The sequence below is a fragment of the Lampetra fluviatilis genome, chromosome 50 (genome assembly GCF_964198595.1).
Source record: "Lampetra fluviatilis chromosome 50, kcLamFluv1.1, whole genome shotgun sequence".
Lineage (NCBI taxonomy): Eukaryota > Metazoa > Chordata > Hyperoartia > Petromyzontiformes > Petromyzontidae > Lampetra > Lampetra fluviatilis.
In genome coordinates this window covers 441,754-465,963 of record NC_136324.1, presented here as the reverse complement: position 1 = coordinate 465,963, position 24,210 = coordinate 441,754, and the positions used below count along the sequence as shown (strand labels likewise).

Here is a 24,210-nt window from a genome sequence, read left to right as displayed (position 1 = left end):
TCTTGACCAGAACAAATATTGACGTCTACTATTTTCTTCTGACCAAATGCACTAAAGAAACAGTGAGCACACATACTGGCGTTGATGGCAGTCTGCATCCGACGATGGTGTCACGTGGAAAAAACCCCGCTTTCTGTTGTATCTGCTTGCGGTGATGGCAATATGTTCAGGGGCTAAATGCCAATGTATTTCGAAACCTGACGGGATTAGGTGCATTTTGGGTGATCTGGTCCCCAGGAATGTCCCAGTATTATAAGTGGGGTTAATGTCTCGTTCCGATGATCGGAAACCCAGTTCGTGGATTATGGGGAGGTAAACGTTACTAAAAGTTTGCTGTCGTCGAGTGGACTTGTGGATTGATCGTTGGACAGGCCCGCATGGGATATTACCAACACAGTGGCTATAATTGTGGTGCTGTAATTTTGATGGAGCATGACAGCCGATTTACCCCATCGCTGATACCGTGGTTTAGTTTCTCCAGCCCAGGTCACAAACGTGCTCCTGAAGACTCCCAACTCAGGGAAGAAAACATTCATCGAGCAGTAGATATTTGAGTGCATATAGCCGGGGTTTTTTTTTAAACGCATCATTACGCTTTTGTGGCCATCTGTAACACTATTCCTCCCAGTATTAGGAAGCCACTGGAGCTATGCACTTTAAAATCTAGTTTGAAAACTCATTTTTTGAGAACTGTTTTTTGTGTTTAGTTTGTTGTCCTTCCACCGTACCTCTCCGATTAGCACGGTTGGCTACGAACGGTGTGAAAGATGCCCAGCATGCATACATTGCTGTAAAGGTTCTTTGGGATGGTATTCATCTCCTGCTCGCGGCCCTTGAGCTAAATGGTGGAAATTCCCCATTCATTAGATAGGGCAAAGTCTATTCGCAGAATGGCCACCATTGGTTGAGCATGGTCAAACAATTCCCAAACCAACATGGCCTGGGGAGGAATTAATCGAGCAGTGGATTGACAAAGGACTGTGAATGATTGCTATCCAATGTCCGAGCTAGATGAACGTAGGATGCGGCTTTGCTGTAATGGTGAAGCACACCGCTCGCTGGTCCAATTCAACCTCCAGGTGTGACAGCTGGACCCACAGGTGCCAGTGACCGCCTCTGTACACCGGGCGGTATTAATGGGTACCGCCACAGTTAGTATCTCGGGCAGTCACGTGCGTGGCGAGGTGAAATGTGGGTCCTCTCACACCTCTTCTCAAACGAGTGGCCGGCGTGGACAGCCCCTGACCAGAACGTCTGGCCAGGGGCTCTCCAGCCCTCTAAGCGGAGGCCCTTCAGCCAGCAGCAAGCAGCAAGCAGTCGCAGGGCTGTGCTTGCAACGCAACGCAGAACGGCGTTGTCTGCAACGCACCCCTGGACGCCTTCCACAGCACGAGTGCAAGACAACAGCCACGCAGGGCTTGGGGAATGGCGGCGGTGTGCGGGCACACCTGGGAAACGAGACGTTTGTTTAGACGGGGGAATGGCAGACGCGACGTTTCGTCTGCGTCCTCACTCTTGAGAATATTTGTTCTCAAGACCTCAGAGACATTGGCTGTTCCATCAAAGGTATTCATTTTATAGAGGGTGGTTTTTAGAGTCCCTTTTAATGGGTCTAGTTAAGAAAACTCCCTGTTATAAGGCGCCAGTGACTAAGATAATCGCATTATAAAGAACCAGCTGATTTTCTGCATCGTCATTGCTTGCCGTGGACGTGAAGACGCCCGTGGTGGGGGGGGGGGTCTGTGGAGGACGCGGCAGCCCCTGCTGTCAGCAGCGGTGTGGCTTGGCACGGTGTCCGAAGTTTCATGTTGGGAGCTCCTTCAGGACCTGCATGTTCATACTTGATGACAAGATGTGAATATGGATCCAAATCCACGCGGGGTGGGGGGGGTGAGTTATAGTATTAAAGTTCTCCTGCGTAGTGTATTCCCATTGCATTGTGCCAGCAACATTTGTAAAAATAAACTCCTTAAAGAACGTTATTTTTAAACAACGGTTTTATTCTAAAGTGCACTAAAAACTAAATACTGAAACTTGATTGGGCAAGGGGAAGTGGCCGCCATCTTGATGACGAGGGACACGCGGCGCCTGCCCATTGGTCGAGGCGATTCCTGAGTTTAGGGACCGCGGCGTTTTGACCTAAACATACATAAGCCGTCCACACAAAATGCTAATTGCTTTAAAAGAGACTATTGATTTATTCCGATTTTGATCCCGGCATGCATCTGAGTACGTGGGCAAATATTTTGAATGTATTGGACAACAGGAAGTTGACTAAACGTTGTTTACAAGATTTAACCACGACAAACACAGGAGTCAAGTTAAGTATAAAACCGTTGAATTAAAAATGTCTTTTTAATATAAATGAGTTTATTTAGTAGTAAACACTTTGTGAGTTTTGAAGGATGTGGCTGTTACTCAAGAGCTACGATTTAGTAACTAATCTTACGCTTATTTAAATAGAAACTTGTAATCAGAAAACACGACGTGGAATTCTCCCCGGGCTCGATGGTGAGTCACTCTGTAGCTCTGGCCTCTGTTTCGTGTGCGCTATGGAGAAGGGCCACTTCCCGAAACGTCGCAGATTAAGTATATTTGCCCATTACGGACAGTGTTGTTGAGGAGAGTTGTTATACTGGTAGGAACGAAGTGGACCAGACCACCAATAGATTAATGTGTCCGTCCGTCCGTCCGCGTTTGTCCGTCCGTCCGTCCGCGTTTGTCCGTCCGTCCGCGTTTGTCCGTCCGTCCGCGTTTGTCCGTCCGTCCGTCCGTCCGCGTTTGTCCGTCCGTCCGTCCGTCCGCGTTTGTCCGTCCGTCCGTCCGCGTTTGTCCGTCCGTCCGCGTTTGTCCGTCCGTCCGTCCGTGTATCAACATCGCCCCCTACTGCAAACACTTGGCATGACCCTGTCTGACAAGATGGCCGCCCGCTCCCCCTGCGATATGTGAATTAAACAAGATGGCCGTCGCTTCCGGCGCATCACGGCAAAACTTTAAACTTCGCTTCAAAATTACTTTACTGAAACGCAGCACGTTTATTTAAAAAATTACGTTACTGAAACGCTGCACGCTTTTTAACACAGAGACAAGAAACATTTATTAACACAGAAACGAGATACATTTAATCGCCTTATTTGTGCACGAAAAGCACGGCACGAGGCCTAGTGCGGCAGGCTTCGTGAGGCCTAGTGCGGCAGGCTTATTAACACAGAGATGAAACGCAGCACGTTTATTTAAAAACAATTACTTTACTGAAACGCAGCACGTTTTTATAACACAGAGACAAGAAACATTTATTAACACAGAGACGAGATACATTTAATCGCCTTATTTGTGCACGAAAAGCACGGCACGAGGCCTAGTGCGGCAGGCTTCGTGAGGCCTAGTGCGGCAGGCTTATTAACACAGAGATGAAACGCAGCACGTTTATTGTTGTTGTTGTGCATATTGGCAGTGGTACCTGACTCGGCTGAATCTGCAGCCCGGCAGCGGCAGAGCAGAGGCAGCGAGAGGCCTCGTCGCTGCTGCTATTCACTCGCTTATAGTTCTACCGTGTTCACTACATCTCTGTCGTGTTCACTACATCTGCTGTGTTCACTACATCTCTGCCGTGTTCACTATCATCTCTACATCTCTGTCGTGTTCACTATCATCTCTACATCTCTGCCGTGTTCACCACATCTCTGCCGTGTTCACCACATCTCTGCCGTGTTCACTACATCTGCTGTGCTCACTACATCTCTGCCGTGTTCACTATCATCTCTACATCTCTGTCGTGTTCACTATATCTCTGTCGTGTTAACTATCATCTCTACATCTCTGTCGTGTTCACTACATCTCTGCCGTGTTCACCACATCTCTGTCGTGTTCACTACATCGTATTCACACGTGTATCAACATCGCCCCCTACTGCAAACACTTGGCATGACCCTGTCCGACAAGATTACCGCCCGCTCCCCCTGCCATCACGGCAAAACTTTAAACTTCGCTTCAAAATTACTTTACAACAACAAACTTGCACCATCGCTACAGCTGCCGCGACGAGAGATGTGGGAGAAGCGGCGACCGCTGCCTTGCAGGTGAGAGGTGTGTATATGTGTGTGTGCGTGTGTGTATGCGCGTGTGTATGTGCGTGCGTGTGCGTATGCGTGTGTATGCGTGTGTATGCGCGTGTGTGCGTGTGTATACGCATGTGTGTGCGTGTCTGTGTGTGCGTGTCTGTGTGTGCGTGTGTGTATATGTGTGATTGTGTGCGTGTGTGTGCGTGCGTGTGTGCGTGTCCGGCCCACTCGAGCGGCGTGATGAATGGGCGCTATTGGGCTTCGGATCGTTATTCACGGCGAACTGGAAGCGTAGCAACACAACTTCATTACGTGTGTGTGTGCGTGCATGTGTGTGTGTGTGTACGTGCATGTGTGTGTACGTGTGTGTGTGTGCCGTGCCGGCCTTCATAGGTGCTGCTCGCTAACAGCACTTGCCCCGACAGTCTGTTCAGGCTACACGGGGGATCTTTGTCTTTGTGTGCGTGCGGTGTGTGCGTGTGTGCGTGTGTACGTTTATGCGCGTGTGTGCGCGTGTGTGTGTGCGTGTGTGTGCGGTCGATATCCCTGTACCGGTATTAGTATTATTCCTACCAGCCCACCCCGCAGGGTCCTGTTATACAAGGACTGTTTTCTTGGAAGTTCTCTTACTTGATACAGCTATCGTGCTGTGACGGTTCCACCTGAAGACGGAAGCTTGTGTTGCCTCCGAAACGTCGTGATTTTTATTTTATTTTTATTTTACTTTTATTAATTACAATTTTTTTACCTACGTGACTTTACCGAAAAAACCTAAGAGTATGGATCCTTGCAGTCACGAAAGCTTCAAATCTAGAATTATGTACCTGTTGAGTTGTCTCTTATCCATAATACAGTTTGTTGTGGGTTAGAACGCGTAAATCTATAAATGTATCGTTAAACCCGCCACCACCCGACACAGCCAACTAGTGAGGGTTGTCACGAGTACAGCACTAACCGGTGTGTTGGAGAGCCAAGCCACACCATTTACAATCTGTATTCTGGTTGAGAATGGTCGCGAAAGCCTCCGCGTGAGATTGTTTATTGTCCACCGCGGCTTGTGCAGCAGCAGCAGCCAGCACTGTCATGTCCAGCTCCCCGGTGATGGTGGTGCCACCCTGTGGTGATGGTGGTGCCACCCTGTGATGGTGGTGATGGTTGTGCAACCCTGTGGTGGTGGTGATGGTGGTGCCACCCTGTGGTGATGGTGGATGAGGGTGGGGCAACCCTGTGGTGATGGTGGTGCCAATTTGTGGTGATGGTGGTGATGGTTTTGCCACCCTGTGGTGATGGTGGTGCCACCCTGTGGTGGTGGCAGTGATGGTGGTGATGGTGGTGCCACCCTGTGGTGATGGCAGTGATGGAGTTGCCACTCGCAACGCTTCAAGGCAATGGGCGACACGCAGAGCGAGGTGGTGGGGCCAGGGACGGAAGGGTGCGAAGTTGCGGCACACGACATTTGACCGTATTGGTAGGGTTAGAAAACAAATTCTAAGGTAAGGCACAACATGTTTTTGCTCAGGGGTAAAGTCGGAAACTACGGTCCAATATTTTGTTCGAGTGCGCTAGAGGAAATGTTTTAATCGTTGCGCGTATCGTGCTGCCACCTCATGATGGGGCCTCCCTTGCCAGTAGCCAATATAAGAAGAATATGTTTTACCCTTTCTGGCAATAAAACAGGCGTTAAGATGTTAAAACACCAAACAGAAACCTTTCGCAAGGAATCCTGTCTGCATTAACCAGGAAGGGTACGAGATATTCTCACTGCCGTCATTGGCCAGAAGGAATTCGAGCCAACGTGGGTCTCTGTCATCGCTCGTCTCGACCACCATCACCTTCATCCCGTCTCGCCATGGACTTGTCGTGCTCGTGTCCCCTATATATGTATCTTCGCATTCAAGGTGATGTTTATATATTGAAAAATATCTCTGGTGGAACTTCACACACAGCTCACATTCTGGAGGTGGGCTGCGTTGCTGTTAATGCCAACAAACATCTCAGCAAGGTAACAATAAACTAGTTAGTCAATAACGCTGTATTTAAATACATAAGAAGTACTGTATATGAGATGATGTTTCGAGCGATGGATCTTCTTCATAGCAACTAAGGTGACCGAGTCGTCCACCAGATGGCACTCATTACGCACAAAGTGCTGGCAATGAATGGCCCACACAACAGCACCTGGCTGATCTCGTCAAGGGACATCAACCATCACGCAAACGCCGCTCATCCTCGCAGCGGATTTTGGCTATCCGAGTATCCATCGAACATAGATTTTATTAGGAAGCCACTGGAGCTATGCACTTTAAAATCGCCTCGATTCTTGACAACTTTTTGTGTTGAGTTCGCTGTCCTTCCCCCACACCTCCGATTAGCGCGGTTGGCTACGTGCGGTGCGAAAGAAGTTCAACAATACGGAGCATTTCGGGCGTGCTTAATTCAGTTGCCGCTTAAAGAGGGTGCAATAGTCAATTTTCTGCACCACGCGAGCTGTGTCCATGACTGCATGTTCAGCTCCTGTGCCCATCCACTGCTATATGAAGGCTTCCCCACACCAACGGTGGCGGTGGCCCATTGGAGGCCCCCCGCAGACCTCGGGTTTGCGGACATCCCTTTCAATGTCGACACTCCGAGCGAGATGATGGGAGAGGGAGTCGCCAAGGGAGTCGAAGCGATTGGGTTTCGGGTGTGGTTTTAATTTGGAACTGATTAAATCGGTTACGGTTGGAATTATTCAATATGGCGTTGGAAGATTCGGTTCCCCGCTTACTGAATACCGGTTCAAACCGGTTCATATTTGCATATCGACTCGAAAAAATTGCACGCTAATTTTGAGCAAATATTCTAGACTTCCTGCAAAGCTGAGAGAGGGACGTGTTTGAATCACTTCAAACACGTTTCTGTGTTGCGAGAAACGGCGAGATGAAGCTCCAGAGAGGCGAGTGCTGTTTGTGGACACCTCGTGGATGCCTCTTGGTGGTGGTGCAGCTGGTCGTGGTGGGGGTTGGAGGCAGGTGATGCGTTGACTGTGGTGGGAGTGGTGGTGGTCGTGGCTGTGATTGGCTGTGGTGGTTAAAGTCGGGTGGCTATAATCTAGCACGAACTCTCGTGGCACGACTTTTATAACTCTACATATAAACTCTTTGGTTCTTTCGGTAAAGTCACGTGGGTATAAATTAAATTAAATCACGACGTTTCAATTGCAACACAAGCAATCATCATCAAGTGGGAAAACCACAGCAATAATTTTTTTTTCTGAAGTGGGAGAGAGATGTCGTGGTAAGAGGTTATATAGGTTTTCCCACCTGATGATGATTGCTTGTGTTGCAATCGAAACGTCGTGATTTTTTTATTTTATTTTCTACCTACGTGATTTTACTGAAAGAACCAAAGAGTATGGATCCCTGCAGTCACGAAAACTTCAAATCTAGATGATACATCTAAACTATTTATTATTTTAGTAGGTAAGGCCCACTGAGCTATATAGTTATTTTTCAGAAGGGACCTTGCCACGAATCGTAGCTCAACAAAGTGGCTTCTCATGCGCAAATGTTTCGCAGCTAAATACTCTAAACGCGTGTTGATTATAAATGTGGAGGGAAAAACCGGAGAACGTAGCCACAGGGAGAGACACACGCACACTCCATATATACAGGCGTCAGGGTCGGGGTTGAGATTGAACTCACGACCTCCTGCCGACGAGGCAAGGGAGTTAACATCTCCTAGCCACCGTGTTGGAACAGTGGTGCACAATTCTTGATTCCCGCCACCTCTGTTGTCCACTTAGTCGGACAAACGGGTGCACCACACCCAGCCAATCAGCAGGCTGTGTGCGGTGGGGTCAAATTAGGGTAATCCCACCTCTTCCAAGACATCTGGCCAGTGTGGAAGAGTAGGCCAAAAACCCTCTGGATGGGCCTCTCCTAGAGCTCCCTCTAGTGGTGAAGGCCCTTCCGCCAGCATTGACGTGAGCGAGCAATTGCAGGGCTGCACCTTCACCTGTCGCTAACCTCCTTTGTAAGATCGTCGCTTCTTGGATCGCGACGACCTGGATTTCATTCTAACTGCGGCGTTTTCCCACCTCCTGGATCTGGGAGTTTATAATCCACTTGAGCCGTTCATTTTCTGTCAAAGAAATTAAGCAACGTGTTGTTTTAACTATTCCCTGTTGGCCAGTGTGCATGAGAACATTGGACTGGATAAGACTGTTATTCCTTCCGAGAGGATTTCAGTCATAATTAAGAGTGTTACTTAGTTAACCGCCATCATGTCATGGAACGGTATCATTCACATAGGGCCAACAAAATGGGCATCCAATTTCCAAGCTACACTGACGCATTTATTTAATTTGCGATAAAGCCCGCCGTGTCCTTGCGGTTTCTCTTGAACGGTCGTCACAAAGGTCCGTGTGAGCACGTCGCCCTACTTATGATGTGAAGCACATTTATTTATTCATTTCAGCAGGATAACTTCTCACTGTGTGATTTAGCCGTGGGCATTCTGGTGAGTGCACTTTGCTACAATAGCTAGATATGCGAGTTCGAATTCCAGGCCATGGCGAAGGTCAGTGGGTGGAGTGACATCTGAACCCGTCCTGGACACACACTGGCCAGAGTGGTGATAGTGATGGTCAAACCACCTCCCATGACGGACACGGCCTGGGGAAAGGCATTGATAGCAATGGATTAACAATGTGATATTTATTATGTTTAATTGTGACTTAAATGAGTTATGTTAATGGAATACTGGGAAAATACAACTATGTAAAGTGGTAATTATACGAATTGTAAATGTTGTGGATCCACTCTTCAACACACCGGTGGGCTAAAGTAGTGAACTATTTTGTCTTTTGTCAACGTGACGCACATTTTTGCTGATTGGCCGTGTCGGGTGGTGGAGGGTTGCGACACATTTATAAATAAATCACCCAAAAACCTTGATTATGAATTATAGAGGAGGTGCCCAGATAAACAAACACCAAACAGACACCCATCACAAGGCGTGAAGTCTGCCTTAACCACACGTGCTTGTGGTAGAACATGCAAACAAACGTGTTTGATACAATGCATGCCACGCCCTTGAAACTGATTGGCCTACACCGGAGACGGCTTCCTTCACAGCATCGTTTCACCACCGGTGCCATCGAGCACAAAACGCCAAAAGGCGGACAGTACAAGGGCAATGCAGTCGCCGCAGCATGGATAGCTCGGGCACGCAGTTCCATCTACGGGACCATTTTTTGACAGGACTGTATTAAGGTAGTAAAAATAAGTAAATACTTTACCCTTTCTGCCAATAATATTGGTACAGCCTTTTCTTTGTATCATCTTAATACTGGAAAAAAGGGTTCCATAGATGAATGTAAAATGTTCACCATCGTTCATGTATGTATGATATCTTAATCTACATAACAGTTATGTTGAATTATGTAGATTGTATTGAAGTTGCAATGGAGAAAAATAACGGTACAGGTTAATATAGTGGGGCTTACATCCGTCTGTAAGCGATATACTGCATAGTGGTTTTTAATAAGTTATAATCATTGCTGAATTCAACAAAGTGTACATAGCAGTACACATTAGATCGGATTAAAGTTATAGCCCAAAAATATACAATATAGGTTCGTATGTATATTTTTTTATAAATCAAATCAACACTTTGTGTCGCTATTTTGATACTTTCATCGTCCACACAACTATACAATCGTTTATTTTCGGAATTTATTAACAGCAAAGTGGATTAAAAATCCTAAACAATTCATGGCATTATTTTATATAATGGCGACAAAGACGCTGGACTTTATTCAGATTTCACGTGTAAGGCTGCTTATGAACATTCTGGGTGAGAATTACTGGCTTGGAGCCATCTTTGTTGAGCGCTCCCATCAAGAAAATGAGCCACCACATTCCCGCCTGCCTGGTCAATTCCAGCCAATCAACGCCGTTAGTAGCACTGCCTGCAGCAACGTTCGCAACCAGGCAGCTTCACGCGGAAAGTCGCGCCACCAGCTTAGAGTTGGCAGTAGGCTGGGGGGTCGAGCCGTGCGCCGTGACAGCGGGGCCCGGGGTTGCGCCAACAGTGGGCCACCCTCCAACCACATTGACCCTGGAGCGTGGCCAGGGTCACATTGACCCCGGAGCAAACTCGTCCTTGTTTGACCATGCATGTACTGTACCTTGAACCTTTTTCGCGTCGTACATAACCAACCGTGCTAATCGGAGGTGCGGGGGAAGGATAGCAAACTAAACACAACAAAGCAGTTCTAAAGAAATTGTTTTCAGTGTAGATGATTTAAAAGTGCACAGCTCTAGTGGCTTCCTGATATCGGAAGGTCGTTGTGTCGGGTGCCGCAGTGGTGATATGCTACTTGGCCTGGTATGGAGGAGGTTGTGGGTTCGATCCCAACCCTGACGACGCCTGTATATTTGGAGTTTGCGTGTCTCTCTCCGTGATCGTGTGGATTTTTTTCTCCGGGTCCTCCGGCTTTTATTTCCACATTTAGAATCAACATCACGCGTTTAGAGTATTTGACTGCTCTACATTTCCACGTGATAAGCCACTTCGTTGAGCTATCAATTGTGATATCCAGGTCGCTTCTGAAAAAGACCTATACAGCTTAGTGGCCTTACCTGGTAAAATAAAACATTAGTTTAGTTTCAGGATTTAATGACCCAGCCACGATCCAGGCTGGCTGCCCTGTGTCCCCTGCCACTTGGCCCTCTGGGCCCCCACACAACCGACCACACCTCGATTGGAGCCGACAACAACAGGGGCTTCTTCACCGCCAACTCACACATGCCAGTGCGGTGAAGTATGGTCAAACAACTTCCAATAACCGATACAGTGTGGCCGAGGCCTTCATCCAGGAGTGGATAGACAGTTGTACTGGAGGCTTAATTTCTTATGGAATATTAACCACCCCCTGCCCATCACCTCCGATAACCATGGTTGGCTACGTACTGTGCGAAAGAAGTTCAAGATACATACATACAACCCCCTTGCGCACAACCTAACTCCCACTCAGGAAAGATTTTCTAGAGCTCTGCCTCGGACAGCTCCGGCTGAATGCAACCCCTCGCCGTACCTATTGGCCATGCGCCTTGGAAGCAGAAGTTCATATTCCCTGCAATTCCCTTCCACCCCACCCCATTCCCCAGCATTCACAATTGGGCTTCAAGAATTTACGCAAAACTTTCCGTCCACTCGTGTTTGTTGTTGTGTTTGTTGTTTGGCGGAGGGGACGTAATTGCCCCTCGCTTTTGCGTGGATCTCAGCGCTGCGTGTCTCGGGAAAGGGCCGGAGGGCACTTGTAGAGGGCACAGAGGCCAGGCCGACCCCACACAGCGGAGCGCGCTCACCAACCTCCACCCTCCTCTCCCGCGAACCCGGCTCACCCCTCTCGTGCACCGCCACTGCCACCGTCGCCTGGTATTGGCGGGGAGTCGGCGCTACAAAGGCTGCTCCAACCACCGCTGACCGAGACCTGGCCGTGATTGAAGGTCCCCCCGGCACGTTTGCTCCTGCACTGAAGGAACACGCGCCCAGCGCAACACCCGGAGCAGTGCACGATCGTTGTTGCTCACATCTGTGAAAAAGAGCTTCATAGCTCATCGTATTCCTCCAGTATCAAATAAATATTCTGATTCTGCAGAGAAACAATGAGTCTGGTGCGAGAAACCACAGAGAAGTGGGACGGCAGCAGCCATACAGTGAGCCGCCACTACCAACACTTGTCCAAGCTCTGCTGTCCTCTTTATCTTGACTTAAAGCTTTCGTGACTGCAGGAATTCATATTCTTTGGGTCTTTCGGTAAAGCCACGTAGATAGAAAAAATAATCAAAAAAATAACAATATCACGACGTTTCGATCGCACCACAAGCAATCGTCTCCACCTGAAGATGATTGATTGTGTTGCGATCGAAACGTTGCAATCAAAACACAAGCAATCGTCTTCAGGTGCGATGGAAACGTCGTGATATTGTTATTTTTTTGATTATTTTTTCTATCTACGTGGCTTTACCGAAAGACCCAAAGAACATGGTCCTCTTTATATTAAGTTATCGTCCGTGGGAGGAAACTGGAGCACCTAGAGAAAACCCACGCGTGTGAAGGGGCAACGCTCTATCCCATGCAGATGGAATAGATGGAATCCACATATCACGGGACCTTTTTTTGCCAGTATCTAAGCATGAAGGTATGAAAAATAAAAATAGATGGAGTCCACGTTTGCTGTACGGCTTTCTCCTGATGAGCCAGAGTACGGCGACCTCCCCGGAGCTCGCGGGAAGGAAGTTTCACAACATTTGTGTGATCCACCAACCCCCGCTGCCTCCACGGTTCTGCACGACCAGGCCACGTGCAGCAGAGCCACCGCCGGCCAACAGGTCATGTGACGAGGGATCATGTTGTTAGAATTCAAGTCCACGATCCGATTCAGTAATCGGTCCATTTGGTCTCGTTTGTATTGTTTCTCAAATGTGCGTGTCTCGCTATTGCAGTGTTGCTTGCTCCGTTAGTCGAGATCAGTGATTCTTAACCTTTACTGCAGCATTGCACTCCTTTGGCTCTCAATTATTACAAACATGTACAATGTTAATAAATACATGGAGGGTTTGATGACACGAAGTAAGTTGTACGTACGTGCCCGTGCTTAATTTGTGTTTGGATGAAAAACATCTCGCCATTTCTCGTATCCCCGCGCACGACAGATGAAAAACTCCTGAACTCGTTTATCTCCATTTCTGTCTTTGAGCAGGGGACGGGAGGGAGTGTAACCGAGTAAATTCACCAACCCAAGTCCCTTCGCTCAGCACCTGGCGACAAGACGAGGCCGGCGGGCGCCATGAACTGGGCCGGCCTCTACGAGGTGCTGAGCGGCGCCAACCGCTACTCCACGTCCATCGGCCGCGTGTGGCTCTCCGTGCTCTTCATCTTCCGCATCATGGTGCTGGTGGTGGCGGCCGAGAGCGTGTGGGGCGACGAGCAGTCCGACTTTGTGTGCAACACGCTGCAGCCGGGCTGCCAGAACGTGTGCTACGACCACCACTTCCCCATCTCGCACGTGCGCCTCTGGGCCCTGCAGCTCATCTTCGTGTCGACGCCGGCGCTGCTCGTGGCCATGCACGTCGCTCACCGCCACCGCCGGGCCAAGCGGAAGGCGCGGCGGTGCGGGCGGCCCTACGACGACGTCGCCGTGCGGAAGCCGCCCATCGACGGCCCGCTGCTGTGCACGTACGTGGTGAGCGTGCTCTTCCGCGTCGCCTTCGAGTGCTCCTTCCTCTACGCGTTCTACTTCGTCTACAGCGGCGTCACGATGCCGCGGCTCATCAAGTGCGACGCGTCGCCCTGCCCCAACGTCGTGGACTGCTTCGTGTCGCGCCCCACCGAGAAGACCATCTTCACCATCTTTATGCTGGCCGTGTCGGCCGTCTGCCTACTGCTCAACCTGGCCGAGCTGGTCTACCTGCTGGCGCGCTACTGCGGCCGCGTTTGCCGGCGCGGCTCGGAGCGTCCCTCCGGCGGGGGGAGCGGCTGGAGCGGCCGGCGGAAGAGGCGGGGGGTGGGCGCGTCGGCGAGCGAGGGGGGCGGCGGGGCGCCCCCCGGCCAGCGGAAGGGCGACGGCGAGAGGGGACGCAGTCGCTCGAGGACGCCGGAGGGGCGGCGACGGCCGGAGAGGTTCGCCGGAGGAGAAGCGCCCGGCAGGTCCGCCGGCGGTGGCGGCGGTGCCGGCGCGGCGCTGCTGAGCGAGGTGGAGCAGAACAAGAGGAACTCGCACCTGGAGACCATCACCCTGGCCAACGGGGTGGTGGCGCACGCCAAGAAGGGTGTCCACCAGGACGTGGTGGAGATCGGAGAGGCGTGATCACGGGGCCAGGCAGTGGCGGTGGTGATCGCGGGGCCGGGCGGTGGCGGTGGTGCCCGCCCAGCTGGGAGGAGGCCTGAGCAGATACCCTTTGTGGGTGCCTTGCCCGACTCCACACGGTGTATGCGTGAGCAAGCGATGTAACGTCATTACGTCGTACGCAGTTTTGTGCGATGTAATTAAGGCAATGGACTAATTACACTGTTAACATTATGTTCATAGTGTTATTAGAATTACGATTTATATATATAAGAATCTGAAATCGAGGTGATTTTTTGGTGCACCACATTAATGGTGTCATACCTCCAGGGCCCCTCGAGCCACTGGGCGCGCACACCGAGCGTCGCCGCTGTCCGTTCGCGAGCCAAGCGTTAGGTGGCGGCGCTCATCTCTGTCGGCTTCCCCCAAGCCCGCGGTGGAAATCTCACAAGACCGTGATGGGGGACCGCTCTCTCTAGAAGATGACCGCTGTTGACTTCCCACAAAGCCGTGCCCGATTTCGCCGACCACGGGAAGGATGATGGACCGAGTGGACGCCTACCCCGACGGGGATTTGAACTCCGCAGATTCTCGACCCGGGCGGCTCCGTTCACAGCGCCACGCGGCGTGGGACTTTATTTACTTTATTTCTGAACGATCGTTTAAAATAATACGCAGCAATAACGATGGTAATAACTGCCATCTCAATAAAAAAGTCACCAAGAACAATATTTTGGTCTGACATAGATTCACAGTGATCGCAGGAAAAGTACAGAACCCTACATGCAGCAGTTTCCTTGTTGGTTTGGCTGCAAGGGGCTCTTGCTGGGTTTCTTAAGTGGAGAGGGGTGGTGACTGCCAGGGGTGGCGAATTCCCTATCAATGCAAGGGGGTTCTGTTACATTGTTTACAGCCATTGTCATTAAAGCCGAACTGGCAAAGGTGTCGAGTCTCGACTGGATTCAGAGTGAGTTCAGCATGGCTCCTTGTGGGCTCTTGAAAGCCAAACGATAGCAATACAAAATAAATTCAAAACAAGATTGGACATCACAGAGCAAGAACCTTCATCAACAAATACTCTAATATACAGAACTGTATTTAATACATATCTTTAAAAAACATGTATAAAACATATTTTCACAGATTTATGTTAAAGGCAGTATGAGCTTCACTTGGTTAACGCTCAGGGTATGTTTTACAAGTTGGTCCAGAAAACATTTACAATCACACCGCGCTGTGTGATACATGCAAAACACACGCCGGTTTCTACTCTGTCACACATGAGAAAGAGATATATTTTTATAGAATTTTGTGTCTTTTGTCACAAATCACCAAACCAATGCAAATTGAGATTTCGGATAGGTCTACTCACACACACGGGACACATTGCCTCTGTTAAAACTCCTCTTATCACTGAAAAGCAAACCACACTGTGGGTTTTATAATAGACTCACCATTTGCCCTTCCAAGGACGTAAATCTGAAGCTTGCAAACAAAAAGCAGACCGCGACGTGATATTCATTGCAACAATTCGCGTGCAATTTGTAAGGGCGCGGTGACACAGACTTATTTCATTTCAAGGTTATAATCCCTTGTTCATCATGACGTCCTTTTTACTTTGATGTCTCAACAGCGTGACGGAGATCGCGTGACGTGAGGGTTCTGCCTTTGTAGTGAGGGTTGTAAGGGGCCATCCATTTAGTACGTATGCATGGAGGGGGGATGGGGGGGTTAACCCAAATGCGTACGCTTGTGTATGGGGGGGTCTACTGACAATGTACGCATAGGAAACGGGGGGGGGGGGGTGCAGCCTCGATAATAATTTGTCTACTTTGGCCTTCAAATTAGTTAGACAGTCCGGCGGTCGACTGTCTGTTTGCTTTAACACGTGAATAGTATTAATCCTTGGTCGTTTCTGCGTGGATTAAATATCGGCTGTTCTATAGGATTCGGGGGGTGCGTCAAGGGTACGTACCCAAGTGGGGGGGGGGGGGGGGTGTAAAAAGTCCGTGTGCGTACAGGGAGGGGGGAGGGGTCAAGTTTTGACAGATTTTTGCGTTCCTACTCAATTGATGGCCCCTAAGTTTATGCTGAAGAGGGGGGAGGAGGCGTCTCCCCCCCCCCCCCATGTGGAGTGACGTCAACCGATAATTATTATGAATGGGGAGGGTGTCCATTTTGTTGACGTCACCTGTTCATGATTATTAATGAGGGGAAGCTGTTCGATGTGGAGTGACGTCACCTGCTCATGATTATTAATTAGGGGGGGTCCATGTGGAGGACATTACCTGTTCATGATTATTAATGAGGGGAGCTGATCGACGTGGATTGACGTCACGCGCGGGACACACAGACATTGTTGGCTCATTATCGTAGTAAAGTAATGGCATCACCCACCTTTACCTAACATCCTTTAAGGGCCTAGCTTACACAATCACCAATGACACTCACCTGCTTGGCAAATAAGTGGTTAGCTCTGTCTTTTATTTTAACGAAACAGTATTTATCTACACACAGAAAATGACTCAATTTCGTCACTTCGTGTGGGAGTTTCCACTCGTATCCCGTTTCATAACTTACAAAAATAATCGAGTTGAAGTCGTAAACTTTCCCCTGGGAAGTTCAAGACCCCCCGGGTTGTTGTTGCAGCACTGATCCATAGAAGACGCGCTTTGCTTGCTTGGATTGGAACCAGATTCACATGCCGGTAAAACAAATGACTCAAACTCGCACTAAGACACACGTGCAAACTCGACATCATCCCCAAGACGCCGTCACCCTTCGCGATGCGACGATCCCCCCCCCCCCCGCTAGCGCCTGCTCAGGAGCCCCGATCTCTTCGCTCCGTCTCCGCGGTGTACGTCCTCCATGTCGCGATGACTGCTTTGGCTGCCGCGCAGGATTATACCTCAGCCACGGGCCATCATCCCTTACACAGCCACGTGTCCTCCTCGCCTAGCCCACTCACTTTTCTGAACACAGTCCAAATGACGTCTTTCACCCTGCTTATAGACCGTGTACTGCACTGTCTGCCAAGCTTGCATCTCTCCGTGCTGCTTTAAGAACCTTTGAGCTTTCATTCCTTCCTCTGTCTGTGTCCGCGTGCATCGCGTGCGTATGGCATCGCACGGCAGTACGCACCGATTACAATGTAAATCGCCTTGTTGCACTCGGTTTGAAAGCCTCCTTCTCATGCTTTCTGAACACGAGGCGAGAACTCCTCTCCACTGCTAATCTCGTTGGAAATTTGTCAAAGTTACACATTCATATGCCAGGGTGAGGTCTCTTTATTTTTTTATGGAACCGGCCACAGTATCGAGTGAAGGTTCCAGCGGAACCATGACAGCTGCGTTGCGGGATGATCACGATCGATCTGCAATACGTTACATTACACTGGGGGTTGTTTTGTGAAGTACATCCAGCGAGGATGCTGCCACAGCCACGTTACGGTTCGGTTCGCACGCTCAACTCGCAATCCAGGCAGACGTCGCCCAATGTGGCGGTCGATCACAACGGGGCCAGATTCGTCAATCCCCGGCCCCAACCCGGCGGTCGGAGTGAGCCCACAGCGGCGAGCTGATGATCGGCAGCGTCACGTGCGGTGGTGGGCCGACGATGCGGGACACTTCCCATCTCTCCAGCGTGGAAGAGTAGGCCAAAACCAGCGTTCTATGAGTTGGCTGCCTGAGAGCGCCGTCTTGCCCGCAGGCTCTCCCGTGCCGCCGGCAGTGGCCCGGGCGGGGCGATTTCAGCGCTGCGCCTTTGCCTCTTTGCCGAGCGCGCGACGAGGGAGCTGCTCTACTCAGTCGGGGCGTTCGGGGGGGGGCACTTGACGGGATGGGTTGTAATTGACGCTGGTTGGCATGGCCACTTGGCTAAGCAGCTTGATGAGGGGTTAGCTGCGTGAGCGAGCGAGTGAGTTTGCCTGCGTCTCTGTTTTGGGTGTTTTTGCGAAAGGCGATTTGTGCTTCAGCAGCAGAGCTCTGAGGCCAGGTGATGAACAGAAACAGGTTTGCACTTTTCATCAGTATTACAGTTTGTGCGCGCGTGTGTGTGCGTGACTAAGCTTGCCTTGGGTATGTGATGCACACATGCATTTCAGTGCCAGCATTGTACAGCCTACAGTATAGGTGTATACATATATGGTTTATATGTGTATATATATGTGTGTGTAGTACAACGATTCAGGCTCCCCTCTGTATTGCCTACATACGCTGTCGGGGCAAGTGCTGTTAGCGAGCACAGACAACACACACACGTTCTGCACAGGATGCTCGCATTTGTCTCAGTCGCCATGGGAGTAATTCACCCATGCTAGGTGTGTCATGAGCGTATCTGCATTCGTCAATTCCATTGGTGGATGAAGGCCTCTCCCACACCGTACGGGCCGTGGAGGCTGTGCTGACCTCACGTGACCACGCTGGTCAGCGAGGGCTCGTGAAGACGGCAGGAAGCGGGGAGTGGGGGTGGTGGTGGTGGTAGCCCAGGATTGGTTCAGGTATCGCTCGCCACTGATGCTATCCCTGGCCGGGGACTTGAACTCACAACTCTGGGGTTCACAGTGCAGTGAGTTGACAGCTGCTCCCACCACTGCACCGTGGCTGAAGTGCGTGGTGAAGTATGGACAACAACCCGCCCCCCCCCTGGCTGACGAGACATGGGGGAGGCCTTCCTCCAGCAACGTAACGACAGACGACTGTGATGCACAATTCTAAACAATTGTAAACATGTATAAACAATTATAAACATTAACAAACGTATGCGGTGTTTAGGTCAAGTAAACACAGGGTGCTGCTCATATCCATCAGACGTCGTGCAGCAATGGTGTCAATTCTACGTTGCTATGCCAGGGCCCATTCGCTCTCTTGAATTCAGCCTCGTCTGGAGAGGGGGCCAGGGCAGTGACGATGCCCAGGCTGGGTTAGAACTCGGGGCTGGGTTAGAACTCGGGGCAGGGTTAGAACTCGGGGCTGGGTTAGAACTCGGGGCTGGGTTAGAACTCGGGGCTGGGTTAGAACTCGGGGCTGGGTTAGAACTCGGGGCTGGGTTAGAACTCGGGGCTGGGTTAGAACTCGGGGCTAGGTTAGAACTCGGGACTTGAAGGTTTGGAGCTCTGCTGCTTGACTAATTGAGCTCTACCCCGGTGTAATGAGTAACAAGTATGGGAGCCCGACTGCTTTACTCTTTAAGCTATCTCTGTAACATGTTCCAATTATTTAAAGGCATGCGTATTTAAAAAATTAAGAGATATACGTATAAGACTGTATTAACCTACTGCTGCTTCAGTGGTCACATTTTGTCCCATTTCAGAGACAAAAACGAGTTAACATTTCAGCCATGCAGTGATCTCTCTGGGGATTGAGGCCATTCCTTTACAACTCTTTCCTACATTTAGAGTATTTTGTCCCACATTGAAACAAAAGCACGTGTCGTTTTCTTTGCGCAGAGTGGACGCATTCGACAATGTATGTGTACTGTATGATCAAACACAATAAAAGGGGATGTCTAATGTTCATACAGCAGAGCTTCTCTTATCCGCGAACCTACTACCCGTGACTACTATTGTCTGCAAACCTATTACTCGTGTGACTCCTATTATCCGTGAACCTATTATCCGCGGGAGCTGTTAGGGCTCGCGAAAAGTCCCTATTACCAGCAGCCCTTTTTCAGAATCATCAGAAACTTTATTTATCCTGGAGAAATCCGATGAGCTATGAAGCTCTTTTCACACATGTGGAGTAAACAATCGCGGAGGACCTCGCGGATAACAGGGTCCAGCGATATCGGCCCCGCGTGGCACGGCGGATAACCGGGGCCCTCCTCCTACACTCTCACTTTGGTGGCGGTTGACAATTATGAACTTAGCATCGTGCTCACGGACGCTGAGTGAACGGCGGTGGTGTTTGTCAGCTGAACGTAATGGGGCATCCAGCACGCGGTTGTCCACGAGCGGCGCGCCGTGGCCAATCTTTGGCTGGCATGGGCCCAGGTGGCAATTGCTAAACGCACCCAAGGGGCGACCACAACCACCTGCGGCCCCCAGACACTATCTCGATACGGCCCGAAGCCTGTGGAATTGCTTCCCTCGCCGAATTGGGGACTGCCTGACACCCTCCAAAGTTTTAATTTTAACTTAAAAGTGAACCTGTTCGGGCAGCCATTTCGAGACACAGGTCAACAAAATGTCACAAAATGTACGGTTTTATATTAACCTAATTAGAGTATTATGATTGCGGACTGTACGCTTTTACAGTTGTATCGGACGACAACGACGTACGTACAAGGGGGCCTCGGTGCGAGAGAGGCCCTTTAAAGAGGTCAAGTTCAGTCGCTCGACTGGCGCTCGCGATACAAGAGGGCGACCTGGCACCTGCCCCACCCCTCCCCTCGTCCCTCCCGCCACTCGGTAGCGCGGCGCCTGGGACGCAGTCGCACCGCGTGCTTGCACCCTGCACATCCCCGCGCCACTGGCTGCGTTAGCACCCCAGGGCATAGATCACGAAGAGATTTGTCGTCAACTCGACCGGGGTGTTTTTTATGTATTCCCAACGCCGAGTGGCTCAAGCTGCAACGTTCACTTCCAGACGGTGAAGCGACTGGAACGTGCCCCGCCACTGGAGGAGACGTCTCCCCGCTACGTCGACTCCGCGCCGTGTCTCCCGCAGTTGCGTCGTGACGCCTTTCGTGCCACACACCGTGGGGCTCACACACAGACAGAGTCCGCCCCACGCGACAAACCCGCGGATGTGCGGATCGGAAGGTTGCGTCATCCCGAGTTCACTTCGTGGCGAGGTTGTAGAAACGTTGTCTTGTTTCAGTGGCGATGCTTTTCATCTCGTCGACGCGCCACCCGGACAGCGTCTGCCGCGACTTGGACAGAGAGCGCGCAGCAGACACGCGGCGGAGGCGTCCTGCGGCTGTTCTGTTGTTGAGAGGACACGCGGGCGAAGTTTGTCGCCGTTCGCCGCGACCTCATTGATGCACAACGGAGGGAGCGTCGTGACGGCGACGCTCACGCCCGATGCGCGTGACCCCAAAACTCACGAGGAGGGGGAGGAGGAGGAGGGGGAGGAGGAGGAGGGGGAGGAGGAGGCGCGTGACCCCAAAAACTCACGAGGAGGAGGGGGAGGAGGAGGAGGGGGGGGGAGGAGGCGCGCGCCTCACCGGACGGGGCTGCGTGCCCCCCGTGCCCCCCGGGCCCCCCGTGCCCCCCGGGCGCCGCTATCAGCACCCTGGCACGGACCTCTCCCCGAACTGCCACCTCAGATGGATCTCCTCTAACTCGGCGGCCTTCACTCATTCTTTCAGAGGGCCCGTGGGGGCCGCTCTCGTCGAGAAGACGCCATCAGCGCGCGGGCCGCCACGCCGCCTGCAAGGGGGTGTTCTCACTCCTTGTGGGCGGTCGGGGCCGCACTAGAGGCCACCAGGGCCGCCGGTGGCCCCTGGTGGCCTTGCGATGAAGGACGCCGCTCCCACTGTATGCAAACTATGAACATTCGTAGATGTGCGCACAGACCCTGCAGTCGTGAGGTTTCATCATTTTTGGAGACATCGTCAAACGGGTGTGAGTGGGTCTGGCCATGCCCATCCCCGGCTGTCGTGATGCCCGGAATCGGTGCTCGCTGAAATGAATTGGCGATGGGTGCACCGAGCTCACGCTTGATCCGAGTGAGGGCGCCATTGAGCCACGAGTCACCAATCGCGTGCCAAACAGCTGAACGCTTCTCCACCAACGGCCTCCTTCCCCACGCACTGTGAGCATGTGCGGCACCCGTGTAGTCCGCAACACCTCATACACCGCCCTCGTCTTCCTCTGAGCCGTGACCACGCTTGCCGACACCTCGTCCCACGTTGCTTCACAGCTTCCAAACGTCCTCGATTTTGTTTTGCGCGGATAAATGGAGCACATTCGCGGATAAACCTGCGGAATAAATGATCCGCGAAGTTCATCCCTCACATTGCCCACAGGGAGAGGAGGTCTTACTTTTGAGCGGTGGTCTTCGCAACATTTGTGTCCACTCGCTGTGTCTTGTCGGGGGCCGCACTAAAGGCCTCCAGTGGCCTCCTGGGGCCGCCAGTGGCCGCGGGGCCTTGCACTGAAGAAGAGCGCCGCTCTCGAGTGAGACTTGTGGTGGTCAGCCGGCAACCCCCCACAGCGGGGTAGAGGCCTCCCCACATTCTCCTCCATTCCCAGCTGTTCCCGTCCAGTCCTGGACCTCCGTTGCTCTTGTAACTCGCTGACTGGCCCCGTACTGGACATCTGTGAAAAAGAGCTTCATAGCTCATCGGATTCCTCCTTGCACTCTCAATACAGATTGTGATTGTGACCATTGGACTCTCGTGATGCGATGCACCTCTTTTGAGCGAAGAAGCGGTGACATTTCCCCATCTGTGCAGGTGGCCCGTGCACTCTCACCCCGTGTAATCTAACCCAGTGCATTCTAACCCAGTGCCCCTCAGCCTTCGTGTCGTCACGGCAGGGTCCAGGGCGTGCCGCTGCTTATTCTGAAATCGAGGCAAGAAGCTCGCGGGGTTCACGAGTTGGGGCAGAGGAACCCTCCGTGGCGTTCAGTGGCCGATCCGGGCCCCACTCGCCCCCCCCCCCCGCTCTCCGCTCCCCATTGGTCGCGGCGCGGCAGCGGACAGCCGTCGGCCCCCACCGCCGGCCCTCTCAACTCGCGGCCCTCTCAACTCGCTGGGCCCTCTCAACTCGCTGGGCCCTCTCAACACGCTGGGCCCTCTCAACTCGCTGGGCCCTCTCAACTCGCTGGGCCACACGCGCGCAGTTGGGCGGCGTGAATTATCGGCTCAGGGGGTTCGGCAATGGGTCAGGTGGGGCCCCAATGGCGCTGTAATTACATTACAATAACACGTGGAACGTAAATGAAGGCATTTTCAAAAGAACATTCAAGGGGGTCCCAACTCGCAGCTTTGGCTGCCGGGGGTGTGGGGGTGCAAGGCCCCCCCCCCCCCGCCTGCTCCACGCTCGCTCCGCTGCCGAGGAGCAGCGCTTTGAACCCTCGACCCTGCGGCGCCTCGAGGGCGTCTGCCCCCGAGCTCGATCAGTGCCGCGGTGCGCAGCAGAGGTGGAGTGGTTGCGCGCAACCTTCATCCGACATCACAATCACTGGCGGCCGAGTCCGGCTGCTGAGATCGTATATGCAGCCAAGGAATGTTAATCTGGGGAAAGCGATCCACACGCACACCGCAGGCATAAGCCATCACAATGCAGCATAATTACCCAAGCCCTTTACCCATATCATCTTCAATTGCCTGGGCTTGCAAAAATGCGTGTAATATCTTAACTACATGTAGCGCAGGGGCATCGCTTAGACTCTTTTTGTGTTAAATTGGCCTGCATGTTACCGTGATTGTGTCTCTGTGCGTGTCACTGTGGGGAGCGGTGGCGCAGCGATTAGCGCTACGCTGCGCTACGATCCCGGCGACCCGAGTTCAATTTCCGCTCACGGCCAACACCGGTGACGATTATCTGAAACGGTCCTGGGCCTCCCCTAGGTCGACTCAGCCTCATTATTACCTGGTGCGGTGTATAAACATCGCCACTAGGGAGACAAAGGTGGCCGGGCGTGGTGCCGGCCACCCACCCCCTCGTGTGCCGTGCCGGCCTTCATAAGTGCTCGCTGACAGAACTTGCCCCAACAGTATGTTAAGGCTATACGGGAGATCTTTGTCTTTGTGTGTCACTGAATTGACAAATTGCTATTACTCTTTGGCGAACACACGCCGTGTTAATGATTTAAGGTTTTTTTTTTTATAAATCCACTGCTGTGCCGTGTTTGTCATTGGGTCGTTTGACCATACTTCATCACGCCGGTCAGCGCAGGTTGGTGGACAGATGTGGGGCGGCTGGGGCCCGTGCAGATGTTACTCTCCACGGAAGATAGCCGGGGACAGCAATCACACTCAGGTCGCTACCACTGGAGGTTGCTTTCACCCACCTCCGATTAGCATGGTTGGCTACGTACGGTGCGAAAGAAGTTCAACATACAGTGCACACATGCTCCATCAATTGGAAGAATATCAATGCTATGTTTTCATTATCAGCCCGTGTTTTTATTGCAAATGTAACCGGCAGTTCGTTACATGTGCAACTTTATTACTTGGCTGTTTCGGGCGGAGGAGGGTGTACGATCCACATTTTTTTTGCGATCTGACCGAAACAAAATCTATTATGAATCATAATATTGGTCGCGAAATCCTACTACGTGTTAAATGTATCAGTTGGTTCGCGACTCGTGTGCACTGCAATAGCAAGCAAGTCTACTGTAATCACTAACATTTATCATCAAC

General features: G+C 51.5%; 1 protein-coding gene across 1 annotated transcript; it reads left to right on the top strand.

The window, feature by feature from the left end:
• Positions 1-12,894: 12,894 nt before the first annotated feature.
• Positions 12,895-13,967, top strand: LOC144948558 (gap junction beta-2 protein-like). Its single transcript, XM_078878128.1, has one exon. It carries the CDS (start codon positions 12,901-12,903, stop codon positions 13,918-13,920), a length of 1,020 nt encoding a protein of 339 aa, XP_078734254.1. The 5' UTR covers positions 12,895-12,900; the 3' UTR covers positions 13,921-13,967.
• The last annotated feature ends 10,243 nt before the right edge of the window (positions 13,968-24,210 follow it).

Excerpts from the sequence above, each read along its gene's own strand:
- LOC144948558 (XM_078878128.1), top strand. The coding sequence starts at position 12,901 with ATGAACTGGGCCGGCCTCTACGAGGTGCTGAGCGGCGCCAACCGCTAC.